This window comes from Hyaena hyaena, unplaced genomic scaffold, assembly GCF_003009895.1.
Source record: "Hyaena hyaena isolate Hyena2069 unplaced genomic scaffold, ASM300989v1 scaffold_260, whole genome shotgun sequence".
Lineage (NCBI taxonomy): Eukaryota > Metazoa > Chordata > Mammalia > Carnivora > Hyaenidae > Hyaena > Hyaena hyaena.
In genome coordinates this window covers 1633170-1655993 of record NW_024080892.1, presented here as the reverse complement: position 1 = coordinate 1655993, position 22824 = coordinate 1633170, and the positions used below count along the sequence as shown (strand labels likewise).

At 42.0% G+C, this 22824-nt stretch overlaps 1 protein-coding gene across 1 annotated transcript in view; it reads right to left on the bottom strand.

Annotated features, from left to right (window-relative positions):
- The window catches only part of PDE8B (phosphodiesterase 8B), a 137090-nt gene that overhangs the window by 107142 nt on the left and 7124 nt on the right, over window positions 1-22824 (bottom strand). Inside the window, exons 2-4 of the mRNA XM_039245560.1 lie at window positions 10510-10700; window positions 6938-6997; window positions 4631-4688 (exon numbers count right to left, since the gene is read on the bottom strand). Coding sequence (XP_039101491.1) covers window positions 4631-4688; window positions 6938-6997; window positions 10510-10700 — 309 coding nt within the window. The remainder of the gene's footprint in view (window positions 1-4630; window positions 4689-6937; window positions 6998-10509; window positions 10701-22824) is intronic.

The window sequence follows — 22824 nt, the reverse complement described above, 5'->3', positions numbered from 1 at the left end:
CCTCTGCAAAAATGGAGAAAATATTAAATTTCTCATGTATAGATGAAGATTAAGTAAATTCCCACAGATGGAACATAACAGTCCACCTTAGCTCTCTACTTTCTCTTGCACAGGAAGCCTCCCCAGTGAGTCCAACTGCTGTACCCACAGCCAGGCCTACCCCACCGTATTTCATGTAGTAAGGCTTCATGGACACCTGTTGATCGAATAAGTGTCATTGCAAATAGAAAAAGGGGCACATAAAGGTCGATATAAATGCAGCTGCCAGCTGCTACTACTCTTTGCGAATTAAGATACTGGTTTATAGAACGCAAGTGGACTGAGCACCATGCAGTTTGCTATTTGTACAAGCTACCAAAGCTTCAAGGAGAGATGTTGTGGAATATCTGATGGCACAATTTGTTCCTGGTTCCCCGCTCAAGGACCTACATGCTGACGCACTGGCCAATTAGCTAGCAACACAGAGCTGAGTTTCAGCAGATGATTTAATACAGTCAAAACAACCCAGAGATGAGAAACAACCTCAAGAATAGCCAGCATATTTGGAAGGGTGCTTGGGGAGAAAGTTGCCAAAGAAGAGATTTTACCCAAAAAAGGAGACTAGCCACCTGGGGAGGTTCAGCTGACCCTGAGCCACAGAAACCCAGGAGGTAATGCCTCAGTAGATATGGCGTGCTTCTCAAAGGAGAGCCTGAGCTAAGGGGCTGGGGAGTGGGGGGGGGGGGGGGGGGGGGGGGGGGGGGGGGGGGGGGGGGGGGGGGGGGAGTTGCCCTGACCTAGCTGGCAAATGGTGTTGGTCTGATCCAGCACTAAATATTGCCAGATGGTCCCTGACAGGTATTATTTTTCATGATCCCATGAAGGGTATTATCCACAATGTCTGACTGCCAAGAGCAGCACTACACCCTGAAAAAGGGAAATGTAACCTACTAGAGCAACACGTACAGGTTACCACAGAAATAAAAAGAAAACCAGGGACTATATCTCCTCAATTTACTTAGTGGCATTTGCACTGAAACAGGGCCAGGTGTTTCTCCTGGATGTAATGTGCAATCTCAGTCTTCCAGACAAACTCTAAACCAGTCAGAGGTAGGCTCACTGACCTACAAGCAGAGTATTCCTGAAGGACAGTCAATAGCACCTACGTGGATTCTCACTGACAGAACCTACAGTGTGTCACGCCATTCTGTCAGCTCCCAGGTAGCGGAGAAAACCTGCCTCCCAACGTTCTCAGAGACCCTGCCTCACAGGTGAAGAACAGCATTGAGATGGGGATCACCATTTAATGTGAGATCTATGAAATCTGCAAATAACTGTTATTTCTTAGGAAGTGCCTAAGGAAAGAAGTCTTAGCCACATGGCTTGACAATTTCTTTTTGCAACTCTCCATTCCCGGACTCAGAAGCACTGTCTTAGGCATTCTCATTAAGACCATGACTCCTAAGAATGGCGTTCAGAACCAAATGCCAGCCTTTGAGAGAGGAGATGATGGACAAAGCAGTCAGGAGAGTCAGGGACACTGCTAATTAGAAACATTCATTTCTATTACACAGGTGAACCACTACGCTACGGTGAATATTTTGTAGAGAACTGCTACTGCACACTGAAGCAGACCAAAGCACAAACCCACCACATCACACAGATATTCCTGCTTCTCTGTGCTCTGTGACAAGGAGTGTTCTTTTGACCCAGGGTAGCCAAACCCCATTACATATTTGGGTTCAACCTATTTGGGGTCCTCTGGGCCTCATGGATCTGGATGTCCATTTCTCTCCCCAGGTCCAGAAATTTTCAGGCATTACTGCTTTAAATGTACAATCCTGTCCATTTTCTACTTCTGCAAATACCTATAATGAGAATATTATAGGTATTGGACTTTTTTTTTTCCATTGTGTCCCATAATTACTAGAGGCTATCTTCACTCCTTTTCATTCTTTTTCTTTTTTACTCCTCTGGGTAATTTCCAATGTCTTATCTTCCAGATCACAGATTCTTTCTTCAACATGGTCAAATCTACTTCTGAAACTCTCCACTGAGTTCTTCAACTCAGTAATTTTATTTTCCATTTCTATGATTTTTCTGGGTTTTTTGATGGCTGCTATTTCCTTGTCAAACTTCTCATTATGTTCTTGCATTGTTTTCCTAACTTCATTATTTGTCTGTGCTTTCTTGTAGTTTATTCAACTTCCTTGAGATGATTATTCTGAATTCTCTAACACTTCATAGATCTCCATTTCTTCAGGGTCAGTTATTGAAGCTTTATTAGTTTCCTTTGGTGTTGTCATATTTACCTGATTTTTCATGATCCTTGACTCCTTCTGTTGGTATCTGTGCCTCTGAGGACCTGGACTCATCTTATAGATTTTATAGGTTTGCTTTGACAGAGACTTCATCGATTAGCTCAGTCTGGGTTTCCAGGTGTGATTTCTGTTAATGACTTTGACTAGGTAGGGCCTGCTATTATGATCTTTTTCAGGGCAAGGCAAGTGTTCAAACTCTCAGGACAGGGATAAAGTGGTGTGCTACTGGATAGAACTGCCAACTTGGTTCCCTACCCAAGTGAAGCTACAGGATGGGTTCTACAGCTGCCTGAAGTTTCTGGTCAGGCTCACTAGATGGTCAGAACTGAGGATGGCAGTCAGTAGTAGATGAGTCTAGCAACTACCTTCCCAGCCCTGGCAGGGAAGCAGGATGGGACCAACGGACTGCTCTGCTTGTTTTTTAGGAACCCAAATTAGGCCAGAATGTGTACTGAATTTCCTGGTCAGAGGTGCTCTGAAGGCAGGCTGTACTGTCTGTTCAAGTACCACTGCACGTGGGGCTGCCGAGCAGGCTACGCAGCTTCCGGCATGCTCTGGTTCCGTTTTCTGGTTGGACAGGCTAACACTGTGTTCAGTGACAAGTGGGGCTGTGAATTACATTTCCTGCTTGGGCACAGTGGGAGAAGCAGCTCTAAAGCTAGTAAAACTCTTTGCCTTATCTCTAGCAGACCTGCTTGCCAAGTTCCCTGACAGAATGATGCCAATGGCTTTGTTATGCAAACTATCAGTTCTTCTCTCTTCCTGCCTGACATCAAGTGCTGCTGGGCCACACAGCATCCAGGAGTTATCCTCAGCCCTTCTGCGGTCTTAAGAACACCTGGTCTTCTGGACAGAAGGAGATAGAAGACCCCTCCACAGCCAGTGTGGCTCCCCTGCCTGAAGAAGGGGAAGGGTCACTCCAGGCTACTCTCAATTTCCCAAACAGCCTCTGCAGGGTGGGAGAGGTTGGGAGCTACCCTCAGCCTTAGCTATGAATCAGTCCCTCTGCCTGTGAACAGCGTATAGCTCAGACATAACGCATGCCCGGTACGGCTTTTACTCCAGGGACAATCAGCTCTGCATGCCCCTCTCTCAAGACCCCTGGTGGTATTGCTTCCAGAAGTTGCTGCCAGTCTTTCTGGTCACACAGGGCCTTAAGACACTCCCCACAGAGTCTGGGCAAACCAGCTCTAAGGCAGCAAATCTCCTCCTGTGAGGATCCAAATCTGGTAGATCTGAGCTCTGCCGAGTTCTCTGGTCAGAGTGCGCCTAGGACTGGGTTCTGCAGATGAGCAAAACCACTGGTTGGGGTCATTTCCTGGGCACTGCAGGTATAAACTTGGTCAGCCAAGATCCAGGTATTGGTGTTGCCAGGACCCCCCTCCACTCCCTCACTCAGTCAGTTACATTCCCAGTGGCAGAACCACAAAGACTTCCCTACAATCTCCATGCTGCCAGATCAGAGCATGGGCTCCCAAAGAGCAACCCATAATGCTGGGGCCGGGGAGCGGGGAGTCACCTCTGGGTTCTCTTTCCACATCAGGATGAGGGGAGACCTCTCCGTGTGACACTGCACTGGCCTGGGGGAGGGGCAATGTGGTCACTCGGTAACTGCTTCTTCTACCTGGTCTGCTAACACAGCAGGGGTGATCACACTGTGATGCAGGGGTGCTTCAGCCTCACCTCCAGGTCCTAGGATTCTCTCAGCGGTCTGCTGCTCTTTAACAGCTATGGTTCTTGTGAGGAGTTAAGTAATGAACAACCTGAGTCTCTATCTTTGTGTCATCACCCGTGGAGTAATCTATCTAAAGCTTCACATTCAACATTAGTGTTATTCGTGGAGTTGTCACTCAAGTAACTTTTCTTTGCTGACATTTATGGTTTAAACCACAAGCTGACAGATGCGAAAGCCATCACGCATCTGTCCCTAAGGTATAAGCTCTGGCTGGAACATGATGAACACGGAACATAGGTGCCCCAGGACGTAGCTATATACCGTACACTATTCACATACAAAGACCGGATCTCACTGACTGGACTCATTTAAGTGAGGTTACTTTGGGGCTACAGAATTTTGACCTGCTAATAATAAGATGTGCTTTAGGTCATTACATTTCTATGATGAAGACACATGAAGTAATAAGAGAAAAAGCTTGAGTAGCAATCGCTTGTTACCAGCTTGTGAGAAGAGCTACATCCTTTCCCTCACGGTCCTGGAGCTCAGTTCCCTTAAAGGTTATTTGAGGCTGTTTGGCTGTGCTGTTAGTTGAGAACTAAGGGTGAAACATGGGTGCTGGACAGAGGTGCTGGGTCACCTCCTACATACATACCCTGTTGAAGCCTGCATGCAGGAGCGGGAGGACCGAGGCCTCTTCATGGTCGCCCGATCTGCAGCAAAGCAGAAAATGTAGTCACTCAGTAGATACAAACCAGGTTCCTCACACTGAAACATGGAGAGAGAGCAATGAGGCAAGCATGGAGTTTGTGCTAAGAGTGGCTTCCTAACCAGCATGTGCCCATGGGATGCACCTGCCTTCGAGGACCCAGACTCCCACATCTGCCTTCCAGACAAAAAGAACACAAAGAGTAGAGAAAACTGCAGCAGTGGGCCTGACAGCATGGCCACAGGCACACGAGTGGCCACCTGCAAAGCTGGGCTGTCTCTGAAAGCTGGAACACATGGATGGGACACGGTGGCTGCAATGCTCATCCTAGAGACTATCTTTGATGTTCTCCCCCAAACCTTCTGGAAACACAACTGCCACCCCAACACCTGGTTGGGTCCAACTCTCAATGTGAGGGAGACAAGTGGCATTACAGACTGCAGCACCCCATAGCCAAATGGAAAAGAAGGTCTTCAAGAATGTCATGGTAGAAAGGAAAAAGAGAAAAAAATACCCTATTGTTGTCCCTCATTTCATGGGAAGGTTTCCTATACTGAGCCTACAGTTGGGTCTCAGAACTTCCACGTGAGTACAATGTGTGCACATGACGAAGACATGCTATGCTGGGAAATAGGGGAGGACAATGGAATAAAAGACAATGGGTGGAGCAGCAGGTGGAGAAGAAGAGAAATCCTGGTGCTTGTTGGTGGCATTACCTATAGCTCATGCCTTCCCTGTAGGGAAGTGCAGTCCTCTCTTTTCTACCCTGGAACTCCAGACTCTACTTCCCAGTGACAGACTGGGATTGGGAGGGTTGGGGGTGGAGGAGGTGGGGGTGGTGGCTCACAAGAAAAGTCTGAAGGTAGTAATAACATTCTATTTCATAAACTGGGTTGCACAAACTCAGCATTCATTTTATTATTGTTCTCTACCTGTATAAAATATTTTATTTAAAAAATCGGGGGGGGGGTGAAAAATAGCAAGCCATGGCAAATCATTATTTGTCAAGGATCAGTAAATATTTTTAATATGTGACTAGAAAAAAAAATTAGTGTTTCTCCTTTGGGTCTATGGAATGAGTCAGCCTTGGGGAATATGGCATGTGGCCTAGTAACTCCTGGTATTCATGTCCGAGACTCTAACACCCTGTTAATATCTCACAGTGCCAAGAAGACAAAACACAGGTGAGGGGCTAAAGAAGGCTGAATGTTCATCTTGATTCCCCTCATTCTCCTTGAGACCCTATATCCCACCAGGATAATGAAGTGATAAGGAACCAATGAGGACAGTTTCTTTCTTTTCCTTAGCCCACATCCCACAGTGGGAATCCAAGTGATGTGACACAGCTCCAAACAACAGAATCAGGGAATAACAGGGAAGGAAGAGTCTATGGTTGGGGTAAAACTCCCGTACCAATATGGCTTTGGAACATAGTATTTCAAACCTCCCTGGGCCAGGCTTGCCTGGCGGACACCTGAACTCTCTGGTCTCCATTGCCGGCTTGTCAGCAACTTTGCTGCAGACTCCGTGACAGTGGCCACAATGGAGCCAAGGGCAGTAGGTGCTAGGTCTTATTCTCTCAGAAGTGAATGATGGCCATTAAGTGAATACAACAATTTGGATACCACAAGGATTCCAATGTTTGTAGCTTGTACAAACTACTTTTTTCCTTCAAGGTCTTTCATTCTAAGTGGTGGCCATTTCAGACAACAAAATCTGCAAGAGAACCTTCTCATCCCACCATCTCATACCTGCAGCCTAATCCCCCTTTTTTGCCTTCCAATGTTGGCATGCGTCCTGTTGTCCTGCTTCTAGACACTGACCAGTCCCAACCCAAACTACACAATCCTTTCCTCCCATGTATTTAGAGTGCTTCTTTGTTCTCAGGCTGTAATTTGTTTCTTCTTTAGTGAACAAGCATTCTACCTCTAAGCTTCAAAGGAAAGATAAGTGGGAAGAATGTTCTTCCCAGACCTCTTCCTCAGATTTTCTCATTTCTAGCATATAAGGAGTGCTCATTTTTTCCTAAGGTGCATGAGTATGTGTTAACAGCAATTAAATATGACGGAGAAAAAGCTAAATAGTTCCAGAAACTAGCAAAACAAAGAACACCCCTACAAAGCAAGATCTAAGGTTGGTGTTGTAGGGCCGAGGGCATGCCAACTGTTTTGCTGGCTCGAACACTGGATTCATTCAGACGAATGTTTCAGAATGAACAGTACTACTTCCAGCTGGGGACGGAGGTGAGCTTACGCTTGAGAAACCACTGCCAGGATCACCGTGTGCTCGGAGGGATTTGTGGCACGGATCGACCTGCAATGAGAAGGTTCCAAGTCAAACCAAGTGATCTAGGCTTTGTTACAATGAATGAACGTGGAACTTCACATTGAAAATGGCACAAAACCATATCAAGACAAAGTCTGAAAACACATGCAAGACAACAAAGAAAGATGCCCTTGTAGATCAGGACACACTCTTTGTTTTACTGGGGAAAAAAAGCGGATTTTGTTTTTAACGCCAAGGCAATTATCCAATAGGTCAGACCTGCCAATTTTCCACTTCAAAAACTGGCAAATTCCACCTAAATTCCATGTTTTCTGACTGAAATTCCACACTGCAAAAAAAAAAAAACAATCTGGCAGTCCTATAGGTCTCCGGTTATCAGTTTGTACTTGGGGAGCTAATTACTTTTTTTTTTCTTTTAAAATAGGAGAGCTCAGAAAGATGACCTTATAATAAAAATTAACACACTCACTGGCAGCTGGACATACAAATTCAGATTAAAGCCTATTAAGAGTGGTACAAAGAGACCCTAATTTTATTGGTTGCACTGTTGTTGTTTGTGCTCAAATACTTGAAATACTTGAACTGTCACCTAGGGCTGAGAAATGCTGCATCTAGCACCTGTCCCTGACGACACCTGTTGTACTGTGACCACCTGTATGTAGTTTATTCCCTAGGAATTTAATAGGATTAAAATAGGTAAGGATCTAGAATTTTGAGGTCTGTGCATCTTCTTAGAAAATGTGCTATGTCTGTTGCTGCAGTTGAGATTCTGGATTATTCAGGTCAGGGGTGGTGTATTGGACGAATTTTTAATAAAGGGTCCCATACAAATAAGCAGCAGGCTTGTTTTGACCCGTCTCCTCAGTCTGGACTCTGTTTATTTTGAGATCCCTGGGAAGAGAACCATCATCTCCAAGAAGAGAAGGCTCAGGCTGCTCCTGAGTAATTTGTGAAACTGCATGTATTTGTTTATCTTCCTAGCTATTGGCATTTCAGCTCTTCTCCATTTCAACATGTTTGTACTACTGCTCCCCCAGAAAAAAGCCAGCTTGTATTCCTTCATTTCCTTCAACTCTAAAATGGCCTGACCTTTCTCAAAAAATGTACCTTCCCATTTCCTATTCCTGGAGACCTCAGTCTATGTGGGTGGAAGGTTCAAGAAAATGACCAGTGGTCTTCCTGGGAAGGAAAGGTTTCCCTAGTAGATAAATGGTATTTGAACAAACTTCTTAAGTTCAATGGCTTAACTCACTGTGGAGCAGGAGGAGTAAGTCAATACGCCTTCCAATGCTAGCATAGACTGCTTCCTATTCAGCCATCCCACAGCACAAGCCTTGCTAAGGTGAAGCTACAGTTTTTGTCTACCTATGAGCCTACTGAATTCTCAGCAGCAATATCAGTTAGCACTGAATGAAAAAAAATGCACAGCAAGTCAGAGGTGTGCCTTACTCTCTAGGAAACTACTAAGCACTTCTTACCTTTGTTGAGCCTCTTCCACTGCAGTGAGATGTCAAGGTTATACCGCTCAGCTACGTTCTAAGGGATGGGCCTCAAGAGGCTCAAACACCATCAGGAACATAACAGGGCTGGAGCCCATGCTCTCTTAGCTTCTGAAACTGGCTTACATTTTTGGGGTTGCTTCCTGTTGGTATCTCTTTGATTTCATTCCTCCAAAGAAACTGGTATGGTCAGAGACAGCTGGACCTCTTCCTGAATGAGAGCACTAAGGGGGGCTGGAATAGGTGGGCCACAGGTCCAAGGAAGCGCCTTAAGTTACAGTCCAGTCTAGCTAAAAAATCCAGGGACCCTGGACCACAGATGACAGTGAAGACTGTGCATGTGCCAGGAGTGTGTCCCTTACTCATCTGAGGGAACATGTGCAGCCAAGCATTTAGGAATCAGGCTGCACTTGACATAACCACTAACAGTCAGTAATCACACCCCCAGATACACAACCTGGTTTCTACCTGCACATATCGCCCACTGTTCTTCTGTGTGGCTAAGACAGAAGTATATTTATTAGACATCAAAACTACATTACTTTATATTCAAGGAATATGGTAAAGCTTATCTGTTAACTTTGGTCTTTACCTGAATTAAAAGAATTTTTTCTTTTTACACCCGAATGCTGTCTTCAATCATTCCATGTTTGCGCAAAAGATTATGGGGTTTTTACTACAAAATCATGTAAGAAAATTAAGTCACAGCCAAGAAAAAGTAGATCTAGTTACAAAGGACCCAATTCTATCCTGTCGATCATTTAAAAAGAAAAAAAAGGGGCGCCTGGGTGGCTTAGTCGGTTAAGCGTCTGACTTTCGCTTAGGTCATGATCTCGCGGTTCGTGGGTTCGAGCCCCGCGTCGGGCTATGTGCTGACTGCCAGCTCAGAGCCTGGAGCCTGTTTCAGTCTGTGATTCCCTCTCTCTCTGACCCTCCCCTGCTCACGCTGTCTCTCTCTCTCTCCTAGAAATAAATAAAACATTAAAAAAAATAAAAGGAAAAAAATTTCTCATCCAAATTTCCTTGGATGAGAGTATCATCCAAAAATTTTATGATGTATTTATTCACATATATAGTAATTAAATAGGAAAATATTTCTATGCAGAACGCTATGGTAATTTGAGGCCAGTAAGACATTTTAAAATAGGTTCTGTGTAAAAAAAAAAAAAAAAAAAATCTTCTTTGGGAAAATGAAAATGGTCAAAAAATAACAAGGCCAGACCTATGATGAGAAATTGTCTCTTAATCCAATCATTTCTTGTCAGAGTACCAAAGGATCTAAGAACCCACTTCCTTGTGTTTCATTTCACTTACTAATATTCAAGAAAATTCCAGCTCCATATGTAATTGGAGTCTGTGCTGGTCTAGCATTTAATTAGTGACCTCTTGCCTTCGAGCTTCAAAGCATTCCAATTCTGCTAAATGAATCGGTTCATCCACAGCTAACTCTTAGGACTGCATTTATTTATGAACAGGCATGCATTTCTCTCCCCAGAGGGCAAGCGTTTCTGTAAACAAGCGGGGAGTTCGGATCCCTGGAAGATTTTCTGTGGCTGTAAAGTGGCTGCCTCTGCTCCACAACTACTGTACGATCTACCCCATCTGTGTCAGGCAGGGAAAAATGTGTATTTCACACATTTCTGATGTTCACTTTGAGACAGAATAATTAAGATTAAAATATCTGGTTTAAATCCAAACCGTATCTGTATAATAAGAACTGTGTGAATTTTAATGTCTTTAGTGTGTGAATGTGTGAAATATGAGCAATACTCAGGGGGAAAAAAAACCACCTTGACATTTTCAGAGGCACCCAGATCACACCTCTAAATTCAATGGAACTCAAACGTGGAAAAACAGAAAAGGTGAGATAAATTCATTGGAGGACCTATAGCTTTCATCACAGAAATCTGCATATACTGCTTGGAAACATCAACACATATTTTAGAAATACTTGGGATGGAACTGAAGACATTTATAAATGAATTTCATTTTTAGCTACTGGATGAACGTTTAGTGAGCATGTTACATTAGGGAAGGTACCTGCACACAGCTTCTGCATCAAAGTTTCGAGTCTGTCTGTGATCTATTACGATAATTTCATGATGTTTATCTAGAAAGCATTCAAGAGCTGACTCTGGAGTCCGGGCAATATTGCATCTATAACCAGCTCGGTCACAGGCCCACCAGAATCCATCACTCTGACTATCTTCCTTTGCAAAGATCAGCAAAACCTGAAATACATAGAAGAGCATCTTACAAGAAATCATCATCCTTACAGACTGTATTAAAAAACAAGCCTAGGGTAGAATGGTTAAAAATGCGGCGTATAGAGAGAAGCTACCTGAGTTCAAATCCCAGCTCCTCCAACTGGTTCCAGTGTGTCTTTGAACAAGGTATTTCCTTCATTTTTCCGGCAGTCTCTCCTCTGTCAGACATGCCACACCAGCTGGTTGTGAAACTTACAGGAGCACCAAGGAGGTGCTCAGTCGTCACTCTGGTGGTGGCTCCTGCTCATTTTTAATATCCCAGTTGGTTTTGTTTTTAAATATTTAAGCAGTGAAATTATTACCAGGATAATTAACACAGGTTAGACTATGGTTCACACGTATACTTATCTGGTTCCAGTGCAGGTGGTGTTGGCTTCACAGTACTTGAAGGCCAACTTCTGAGCTTAGAAATTAGATGCTTAGAAAGACACAGGAAAGGGAAAGAACTCAAAGCAACCCCAACAACTAATTTTAATACCCAACCCATGCTGGAATCCGGAAAGAATGACCATGAAGTGTGAAGATAATGGAGCCATCCTGAGGGAAACTTGCCTCTTTTTGCCTCACTGAGAAGTGCAGTGCCACTGGAAAGAAGGTAGCATTACCTCACCCTGTGTCCCCCTCACCAGCCCCTGGGCTCCAGCACCAGATTCTCTGGCAGAAAGCCCGAGATAGCCTTACCACCACCTGAACTTGTGCATGTATTTGCTTGATTATGCTCTATCCTCCCACTGGAATTGAGCTTCAGGACCGCAAGGGCCTGCCTGCCTTGTTCCTGGCTACCCCCCCACCCCCACCCCCACCCCTGTGCCTGGTACCAAGCTGGTACTTACTAGCTGCTCAGTAAATATTTGGGGAGTTAAAGGCTAACTACCTGTAGAGAGTTCTCTGCAAAACACAAAAAGGGTTTTACTATTATTAGAAATAAGAGGTCTAATAAAGAAACACACAAGTATCTCAAGACACGGATAAGGCATTTAATGGGATTTTTTAGCAACCACTTCTCGTTTAAAACAGTTACCAACAGAAGGGTTTTTCTTCTCAACATGAAGTGCCTTTAAATCCAAACCAGTATCATTCTTGATGATGAAATATACAATGTGCTTCGTTTAAATTCAGGAAGACACTGTCCAGCCATTACCATTACATTTTAAAAACATTTTGTTAATTAAAAATTGGCAATATGTAGAAAATAGACATAATACTATAATAAACCTAATGCATTTATAATCCAGGTTTAGGAATAACCAACTCCAGGCCAATCTGTCTTCATTTCTACCCTTCCCCACTTTTCAACTCTTGCACTGGTTTGCAGCAAGGCCTACATATCACATCATTTCTTTTCTTTTCTTTTTTTTTTTTTTTTGAGGGAGAGAGAGAGAGTTAGAGACAGTGTGATCAGGAGAGGGTCAGGGAGAGAGGAAGAGATACAGAATTCGAAGACAGTCTCCAGGCTCTGAGCTAGCTGTCAGCACAAAGTCTGACGCGGGGCTCGAACCCACGAACCGTGAGATCATGAGCTGAGCTGAAGTCAGATGCTTAACTGACTGAGCCACCCAGGTGCCCCAAATATCACATCATTTCATCCATATGCATCTGTTAAAGACTAAAAAAACAAAAACAAAAAACAAAAAAACTACAACCATTTCATACCTAAACATTCCCAATACCTCCTTAACATCATTAAATAACTGAATGCATCTTTAAGTATCATTTGTTTTACACTAGTTAAGTCATTACCTGTTTTCCCAAATACCACGTTTCCAGAAGAGAATCATTTACAACATGATTTTGATATTTTCTTCTTAGTATATGACTTGACATCACACCCTGGTAACACAGGAGGTAGCCACACTTATTAAGAGCTCACCCTGAGGTAGGGTCTGTCACTTTTCAGCCCAGAGTGCTGCTAAAAGTCTTTGACCACAGAGCTACTTCTAGGAAGAAGTGGCAGGTGGCTCTTCCAAGAGAATTAAAGGGCATAGCCTTGTGGATCTGATAATGAAGAGAAAGTCTTCAAATGAAACTATTAACAAGAGAGCCACAATTAACAAGTCAGGTAGAATAAATTGGTTTGTGTGTAAAGTCAATAGCTCTCTGCTTGGGGGCAGCTAAGGTATTAACATGAAAAACCTCATACACAAAGCCTAAAAGTCAGAAAAGGTAAGACAATTTCTTTTTTCTTTTTTTGGAGTTAATTCTTTTTTATTTTTTAATTTACATCCAAGTTAGTTAGCATATAGCGCAACAATGATTTCAGGAGTAGACTCCTTGATGCCCCTTACCCGTTTTGCCCATCCCCCCCCCACAACCCTCTGCTTGTTCGCTGTATTTAAGAGTCTTATGCTTTGTCCCCCTCCCTGTTTTTATATTATTTTTGCCTTCCTTCCTGATGTTCATCTGTTTTGTAAGATGAGAGAACTTCTCAGTCCTCTGTCTGGCTGAACTAGGGATTGCTAAACAAGAATCTCAACACTTTAGAGTTCCTTTATACCATCTGGCTTCAATAACTGACTAATATAATAAGAGTACGACTGCATTCCCATGTTGGACACTGCTGAAGGTTAACCACATAATACTTACCTATGTTTGAACAGAGTGCTCCACTTTTGGAAAAATAATGTCGTCATTAACCAAAAATCTCCCAAGCACCTACTATGTTCCAGGCATGGTCTTAATTGCTTAGAGTACAGTAATGAACAGAATAAAGATGCTTGTACTATAGAGGAAGAGGGGCAAAGAACATGCAAACTAAGTAAGCAAGTGACACAGAATGCGCAAAGTGCTAAGTACTATGTACAAACAGTAGGAGAGGGTAAGGCGGAGCAAAAGTGGGTACTGGAAGCAGCATTAAGTAGGGTGTTTAGGGACATAGGCACAAATGCCTGAAGGAAGCAGAGAAGGAAGCCAAGTTGATGTCTGAAGGAAAAACACTCCAAGCAGGAGTGGTTCTACTGGCTCCTAGAGTGGGAAGTGTGCCAGGTACGTTCAGTGCAGTGGAGGGGAGAGTAAGAGGCAAAGTCTAATTTGCAGCAGAGGGCTAGATCATGGTAAGGCCATTTTAGGAACTTATGCTGGATTTCACATGAGAATTCACAAAACTGATTCAAAGTGAGCAACTGTATTAGCCATGTCTTGTTATTTTCTGCAGTTCTAATGCTTTGGCACCTAGAGGCCGGCTGACCCTGCGGAGACTGTGCCTCTAAAGAGGGTTAGCCAATTTCTGGAAACAGCAGAAGACAGGCCTAGAAAAGCACCTTTCAAATGCAAAGCAATCCCGAACCCATACTCCTACCACTTCTTTCATCACACTTTAACGCATGGAAGCACTACCCTACTCACTCCAGGGCCAGGTATCAAACAACGAGAGACAACCACAATGCCCCAGATTCCTGTGAGATGATTCAAGCTGGCCAAACCTGTTTACCTTCCCTTATCCATTCCTTCCCACAGAAGCCACAGTGAGACACTTGCCCACACTTTCCTCTTGCTCTGCCTCCTGACCAATCCTGGTACTACACATGTGGTCACCCATGGCATGGGGAGAACCCTCCTCTTAATGACAGACTAATCACAGTCATTTCCTGATCTGTTGGCCTCACTCTACCTAAATAATAACATCTACATTTCAAAACAAGACTATTTATATTATAAAAGCACTCATGAGAGAATTTCTTTGGGTAGTGTTCAAAATTCTTCCCATTTAAAAATAATGTATAAAATTTACATTATTATATTGTATACCTGAAACTAATATAACACTGTATGTTAACTGGAACTAAAATAAAAACTTAAAAAAATAAAATTCTTCCCATTTATTAAAAAAAGATCAGAAAAACTACTTTTCAATAATTCAACAGCTAAGTGAAAAATTTACAGGAATAAAAATATACATTTTAGAATAAAGTGTTACAGTAATTACTTTTTTTTTTGATGTACACCTATCTCAGAACATTGTATATTTTCTAGGAAAGTGGTGGGCCCAACAAGTAACTATCATGGCTAGGCTGAGACTCAGTTCCCAGAAATTTGGAATTTGAACAAAAGAGACACAAAGGTCAGGAATTGAGACCTGTGGCTCATTAATAGTAGAGATATTGAAGGAAGAGCTTTCAACTCCTGCTGCCAGAGTATTCAGAGACGGCTCATTGCCACACTTTCTAAGCCATAGCTTTTCAACTCCTCCTTGAATTCTACAAAGAAAAAATTGCACAAATACGTTTTTATTCATTTATTTGCTTTGACATATAAGGCAACTTTTACTTAACCAAAGAAAACCAGAAAGACTTTAAGTAATACAGTCCCTCTCCGTATTTAACATTCTATGTATTGGGTGCCTAGGTGGCTCAGGTGGTTAACTATCCGACTCTTGATTTCGGCTCAGGTCATGATCTCATGGGTCTTGAAATCAATCCCTGACTCAGGCTCTTGTGCTGGCAGTGTGGAGTCTGCTTTGGATTCTCTCTCTCCCCCTCTATCTCTGCCCCTCCCCCACTCACACTGTCTCCGTCTCTCTCAAAATAAATAAAATTAAAAAAAAAAATTAAAAAACATTCTATGTATCAGTACTTAATTTGCTAGATGTGGCCACTTGTAAATATTTATTGACCCTGAGCCAAATCTCAAAATGCAGTTCAGAAAATAAACCTTCAAAATAATTATTAAAGCCATATAAATAAATTTGATTTGTAAAGAATAAAAGTTAAGTGACCTTTTTATTTGCTTTCAATAATACAGAGAACATTCAATCAAAGACTATGTATTGATGATCTATTATAAAGTGTTAAGAACTGGGAGCAAAAACCTGATAGAGATGGACATAGTCTAGTCACTGCCCCTAGGAAGCAAGCAGGGGAGATGGTCAGGTAAAGGTAGGTACAGTAAACACGCCACTGAGCGGTGACCACACCAGGATATGGACATGACATCTGAGACAAGATCTAGGTGCAAGGGAATGGGCAGAAGGAAACAATTTTGTTGTATCTACTGTACTGCACTGCTATAAACACATCAAAAGAGTAGATGAAGGTCAGATCCAGGGTGAAGCTTGGGGCAATGAGACAACACCTTCCTTCTGGGACAGATCTGGGTGGATTTGAGTCCTGTCCAGGGCTAGACCACAACTTGAGGCAATCCTTGCTTCGTACAGTAGGGCCAGACTCTAAAAACAACTACAAAAAGCAACTCTTAATGATGGCAAAAATGACTATTCTATGACCTTCAGAAATTTTCTTCAAATGTGAAAAATTTTAGTTGCTATTAACTGTAGAACAAAATATAAAAGTAAAACCATAAATTTAAACATCAGAAACACTGAAAATTAAAATGTTTTTGTTTTAAAAAGCTTTAAGAGTAACTTGAACAGTATGTGCCTTCTCCAAGTTGTATAAGCTTAGAATACAGAGTGAGCATCTTTTCTATGACCCGGTGAACTACAAGTCCTAAGCTTGGATCAGCTTGCAGTATTTCATCTGCCCAACTTTCAGGGCCATGAAATACCCTGAGTTCCACCAATTAACATGTAGTTTCTTTATTGGTACCACTTCCTCTGTGACATTTCATTCTTTTCATCACAAACACTTTCTTCCCGGATTTTGATCACTGTTCCAAGTTTAATGACCTCTGGTTGCAGATCAGGAACATCTCAATGTGACAGTTTGAACATTCCCACCCCAATCAGCTCCCTCTCCCCTGACCCCATTTACATTCTATTTAAACTTCCCTTTGGCATGATCACTTCTCATTTCTTTGATGCACTTTCATCTTTGTTGGCTAATTCCCTTTTTCAATGATCTATTTGTGTGTAAGAGGTCATGTGTATGATCATGAAGAGACAAGATGGCGACAACTAACTACACACTTTGCTGTCTGTGCCTGCATGGAAGATTGCAGGCATGGTAGGTGGAGACCAAGCATGAAGACTTTGAAAAAGGTGACTTGATTGGTCACTGATTGTGCCACACGTCTGTTATTTACACAGTGGTATGTGGACTGCGGTCCTAGCAAGAGAGACCAAATTTAAGGCAATTATTCAATGAGAACACTAATGCAATTGCACTGTAACGCATGCTGTGGGGATCCGGTGTGGTTTATCTCAACTCTGAAATCTGTACACACTGTAACTGTGCACAGCTAGGGCAACCTATATTGCTTTTCAAATGTAACTACAAAGAACTCAAACTGCCATGCAGGGCCTCCTTTCTGCAAGGGGACTGCCACTTAAATCTAAAAACCACAAGGTTTTATTCATCTTTCCATCCAAGCTAGAATGATGAACTAAGGGCTGATCCATGGCAGAGCTGAGAGAATCAAATACAGGGGTCCGGTGGGAGCACCCTCAGAGGGCTAACGCAGACTGTGGGTGACTGGAGGAAGGGGGTGTCCTGGGGCCATTATGAGAACAGGGGCCAGGACTCTCAGGACTCCTTGGAGCAGAAAAGGGCTCTAGGGGTGATCCATCAACCCCCTCCCATTCCACAGATGAGGAGGACAGTGCCTTCCCCAAGTTAACAGCAAAAGAGCTGGATCCCCATCTCCCAACTTCTGCTTCAGTGAACTTTCCATGGCTCCAGGGGATGGTCTCTTGCTTTGCTGGAAATCCTTATAACTATTCCTTCGACAAGTTTAATCGAAAAATGCTTACAAATATCTTTGAGGAGAGCAATAATCTGTCTTGGACAGTCAAATCAGTATCAAACTATTTTCTCTGGTGAAGACTAATATGAAAAATATGAAGATAAAACTAACCTTTCCCTAACCTTAAAACTATAAAAGTTCATTATTAGTATTTGTTATAAATAAGGATGTGTCTACACATCTCCACATGAATTCCCAGTATCTATCACACATCAATTTTCAGAACACTTGGTTTGGCTTTAAGCAAATACTGGGTGACAAAGAGCTTCTAGAATAGACCACATATATAGATTTTATTAGTGGTAGCCATATACTAAACTATTGGCCAATCCGATCAGAGGAGGGGCGAATTCAGAAGGAACAAAATGGTTTGAGAGCTTTCCTTAAATGTCTCTAGGAAAGTCATGCTATTAGAGATGAGAATTTAAGGGCCAGCCACTATACTGAAGTACTTTAAATATAAGATCTTATTCAATACCTCTTTAACAATTCTTTGGAGGGGGAATTATCTTCAATGTACAGACATGGAAACAAAGTGCTACAAGTGTGAAGAGACTTGCACACAGCTACACAACTAGCAAGATTTGAACTGATGTCAGCCTGACTCCAGACCCTGAGTCATCATGTTGATTTTTGGTTTTCACCCCCTAAAATATGGGACCAAAATTCCTACCAACTCTGTAGGTGCATGGAACTGGCTGGACTAGGTGGAAGCCAGGATTTCACAGTAAAATGAAGGACAGACGGGATGGGAGATTTTGGCTACAGCAAGTTACCATGTCTAAACCTCTCTAAAACTCAGTCATTTCACTTAATATGTAAGGATAGCCCCCCATGAGGCCCTAAGAGCTCCAATAATGAACAGTTCCAGAAAACCTGTGTCCATGCAGCATGGACAAATACATTTTAAGCCAAGTACTGCCTTGGTGGGAAATGCTTAGGCTGAAGCGGTGGTATCATTTCCAAATCCATTTGGAAAGCCCAGTGAGAGTGGTGGGGTGGGGAGAGGCAGTGGACAGCACTCTAAGCAGAAGCCTGCCAATTCTACATACTGAACAAGTAAATATCTTCCAGGCAGTGATGAAGCAAAGGCCACTTCATTTTGAAACGCTGATATGAATCTACTGCCTCAAAATATTTCTCCTACTTTTAATTTTCTTGCCAAGACTGGAAAAGAGGACTTTTACTACTGGTCCCCGCCAGTGCCCACCGGAGAGGCTTCCTCTGTGATACCATACTGCACTTCTCTCCAATACTTCCACCCATTCCACTTCTCACACTGCTCCTGCCAGTTCATGCGGGGCGTGCAGCCCCGTGACATGTCCTGACATGGGAGCAAGTTCCCCCGCTGAACTGAGAAATGCACCTAAAAGAAACCACATCCTGAAGTATTCTCATCAAGCAAGTATCTTCCAAGCCCTAAGGACTCTCGCAGATCCAACTCTTTAACATTTGCAGGATGCCAGTGAAGTAAAAATAGATATTTTTCCCCAACTGGGGGGAGAGGGGAGGGAGGGGGAAAAAACCAATATGAAGGCACTAGGGCATACTATGATTTTTCTAAGACAGTCACATTATCAGTAGCAGAAGCCCAAAAACACTTCACTAGATACCACTCTCTCTTAAGCTAGAGTGTTACAAATGACAGACCTGGCTGAGCAGACCTCTGAGCGTGGTCAGAGAGCAGCACCGCGCACAGCCTCTCTTCCCCTGTACCAATTGTCATACAGCCTTGAACATACAGGTGCTCCGGAGCTGGTCTCTGAGAGGATCAATGAAACTTTGTTTCAAGCAGACCAAGTAGCAATGACATCCTTCGTTCTCAGTAGAGTTTGTAATTTTTTAAAAAATAATCTCTTGATTGCTCTGTCCCTCATTCAGAGAGGGACTCTTGACCACTTGCATCTGCAGGCATCTGGGGCCAAACTCATGTGATGGGAATCAAGCAGCGAACACAGAAAGCACTGGAAACATTCCAGCTCCTGCCTGGGTGATGAGTTCACCGTATTCATTTTATTATTTCATAGTTTACGAGTACCAGTTAAAAATAAATCCAAAATTAGAGACCACTGTTTTTCAGTAGTCTCAGCTGTTTATGGGAATTTAAATCCTACCAAGGACTAACTCATGTCTGAGATGACAGAAATACAGTGTATTTGAGACTCTGTTATAAAATCTGACTGCCAATCATGCATACTAAAAAATTACTTACGGTGCGCCTAAGTGGCTCAGTCAGTTAGGCATCTGACTTTGGCTCAGGTCATGATCTCACCATTAGTGAGTTTGAGCCCCACATTGGGCTCTGGGCTGACAGCTCAGAGTCTAGACCCTGCTTCAGATTCTCATTCTCTGCTTCTCTGTCTCTATCTCTCTCAAAAATAAACAAACTTTTAATGAAAAAGAAAAATTTTTAATTACTTAAGGCTAACCACTCCACCCCCAAAAAAGAAGAAACACAACCTATAGTTTTAAAAAAATTATGAAAACTGTCAATTTGACATTAAGCAAAAGTATAAAGAAAAAGGGTAAGAAGACAGAAAACAGACTAATCACATCAGTAATCACACTCAGTATAACCAGACTGAATTCACAAGGAAGACAAAAAAAAAAAATCAGAATAGATTTTAGAAAAATAAAAGCTATGTGCTGCCTACAGGATGCATTTACAATAAAAAGTTATAAAGAAAAACTGGAAATGGACAGAGAACATACATACCAGAAACCTCACCAAGAAAAGATGATCTGGCAACATTAGCAACAGATAAAATAGAATGTAAGGCAAAAGTTTAAAGAGACACCTCATAATAAAAAGGAGAGTCACCAAGAATATATAATAATCAAGAACATATATTAACACCACAGATTCAAAAACATCAGCAAGTATTAACAGATACTGATATTGACCTCTTACCACTGCCATAGAAACTGAGAAATTAGTCAAAAATTAAGAGAGACAGTTTGAACAGTATAAATAAGATTAAATTAATACATGTATATAGAATTCTGTATTCAAATAGAGATACATCTTTAAAGGCTTTGTGTGGAATATTAATTTCAAAACTGGTTACATTACTGTCCAATCAAGTTGCAACAAAGAATCAGTAACAAAGGTATCTAAGAATATTAATGGAGGATCACACAGTCTTTTCTTCAAGTGAAGCTAGAAAAACTGAATACCAATACAAGGATAAAAAATGAGCTTTCACTTCTCTATCACTCCGTACCCCAAAATGAATTTCAGATTGATTATAGAACTAAAATTAATTTTTTCCTATAAACTGTTTTAACAAAGAACCTAAGAAATTATCATCTCAAACTGGGAGTAGGTAAAGACTTTTAGAATACAAAAAGTAAGAACTGTAAAAGAATAAGTTAGGCTACATCAAAATTAAATTTTGCTCAAAAGCCAAAGTTAAGATGAGTAGAATGGCAATGAGAAAGAATGGAATCTGGCCATGTGTAGCAACATGGATGGACCTTGAGGGTGTTATGCTGAGCGAAATAAGTCAGGCAGAGAAGGACAAATACCATATGTTTGCACGTATAGGAGGATTAGGAGGAACTTAATGGAGGACCACGGGGGAGAAGAAGGGGGGAAATGGTGGGGGAGAGGGAGGGAGGCAAACCATGAGAGACTCTTGAATGCTGAGAACAAACTGAGGGCTGATGTGGGAGGGAGGAGGGTGATGGCATGGAGGAGGGCACTTGTGGGGATGAGCACTGGGTGTTATATGGAAACCAACTTGGCAATAAACTATTTGTTAAAAAAAAAAAAAAAGAGTAGAAAAACCAGCTTGGAAGAAAATTTTCACAAAAAAGTTTTTTTAATTTATTTTAAAGGTTTAATTTAAATTCCAGTATAGCTAATATATAGTTTAATATTGGTTTCAGGAGAATTTAGTGATTCATTACTTACATACAATACCCAGTGCTTGTCACAACAGGCACCTTTCTTAGCACCCATCACCCATTTAGCGCATCCCCCCACCTCCCCTCCAGCAACCCTCAATTTGTTCTTTACAGTTAAGAGTATCTTATGGTTTGCCTTCCTTTTTTCTTTTCCCTTCCCCTGGGTTCATTTACTTATTAAATTCTACATATGAGTGAAATCATATGGCATTTGTCTTTCTCTGGCTGATTTATTTCACTTAGCATGATATACTCCAGCTCCATCCACATCATTGCAAATGGTAGTACTTCATTCTTTTTGATGACTGAGTAATATTCCATTGTATTTTTAATTACCACTTTTTCTTTATTCATTCATCTGTCGATGGATGTTTGGGCTCTTTCCATAATTTGGCTAATACTGATAATGCTGCTATAAACATCAGGTGTATGTGCCCCTTCAAATCAGTTTTTTTGTATCTTTTGGGTAAATTCTTAATCATGCGACTGCTGGGTCATAGGGTATCTCTATTCTGACTTTTTGAGGAATCTTCATACTTTTCTCCAGAGTGGCTGCACCAGTTTGCATTCCCACCAACAGTGCAATAGGGCTCCCGTTCTCCACATCCTCACCAACACCTGCTGTTTTCTGTGTTGTTAATTTTAGTCATTCTGACAGGTGTAAGGTGCTTTCTCATTGTGGTTCTGATTTGTATTTCCCTGATGATGAGTAATACTGAGCATCTTTTCACATGTCTGGATGTCTTCTTTGGAAAAATGTCTAGTCTGGTCTTCTTCCCATTTCTTAACTGACCATTATTTGCTTTTTGGGTGGTGAACTGGTTAAGTACAAATTTTAGATTCTAACTCTTCATCAAATATGTCATTTGCAAATACCTTCTCCCATTCCATAGGGTGCTTTTTAGTTTTGTTGGTTATTTTCTTCTCTGTGCAGAAGCTTTTTATCTCGATGAAGTCTCAACAGTTCAGGTTGGCTTTTGTTTCCCTAGCCTCCAGACACATGTCTAGCAAGAAAGTTGCTATGGCAAAGGTCAAAGAGGTTGTTGCTTATGTTCTTCTCTAGGATTCTGATGGTTTTCTGTCTCACATTTAGGTCTTTCATCCATTTTGAATTTATTTTTTTGTGTGGTGTAAGAAGTGGTCCATTTTCATTCTTCTGCATGTTGCTGTCCAGTTTTCCCAACACCATTTGTTGAAGAGACTGTTTTTTTCTCTATTGGATTTTCTGTCTTGCCTTGTCAAAGATTAGCTGACCATACAGTTGGGCATCCACTTCTGGGTACTCTATTCTGTTCCATTGATCTGTGTGTCTGTTTTTATGCCAGTACCTACCATACTGTCTTGATGACACATCTTTGAAATAGAGCTTGAAATCTGGAATTCTGATGACTCCAGATTTGCTATTCTTTTAAGGTTGCTTTGACTATTCAGGGCCCAATCTATTGGCATATAATTTTTTACAATATTTTCTTATAATTATTTGTATTCTGTGGTAGTGGCTGCGATCTCTTTCACTTGTGGTTTAATTTATTTGGGTCCTTTC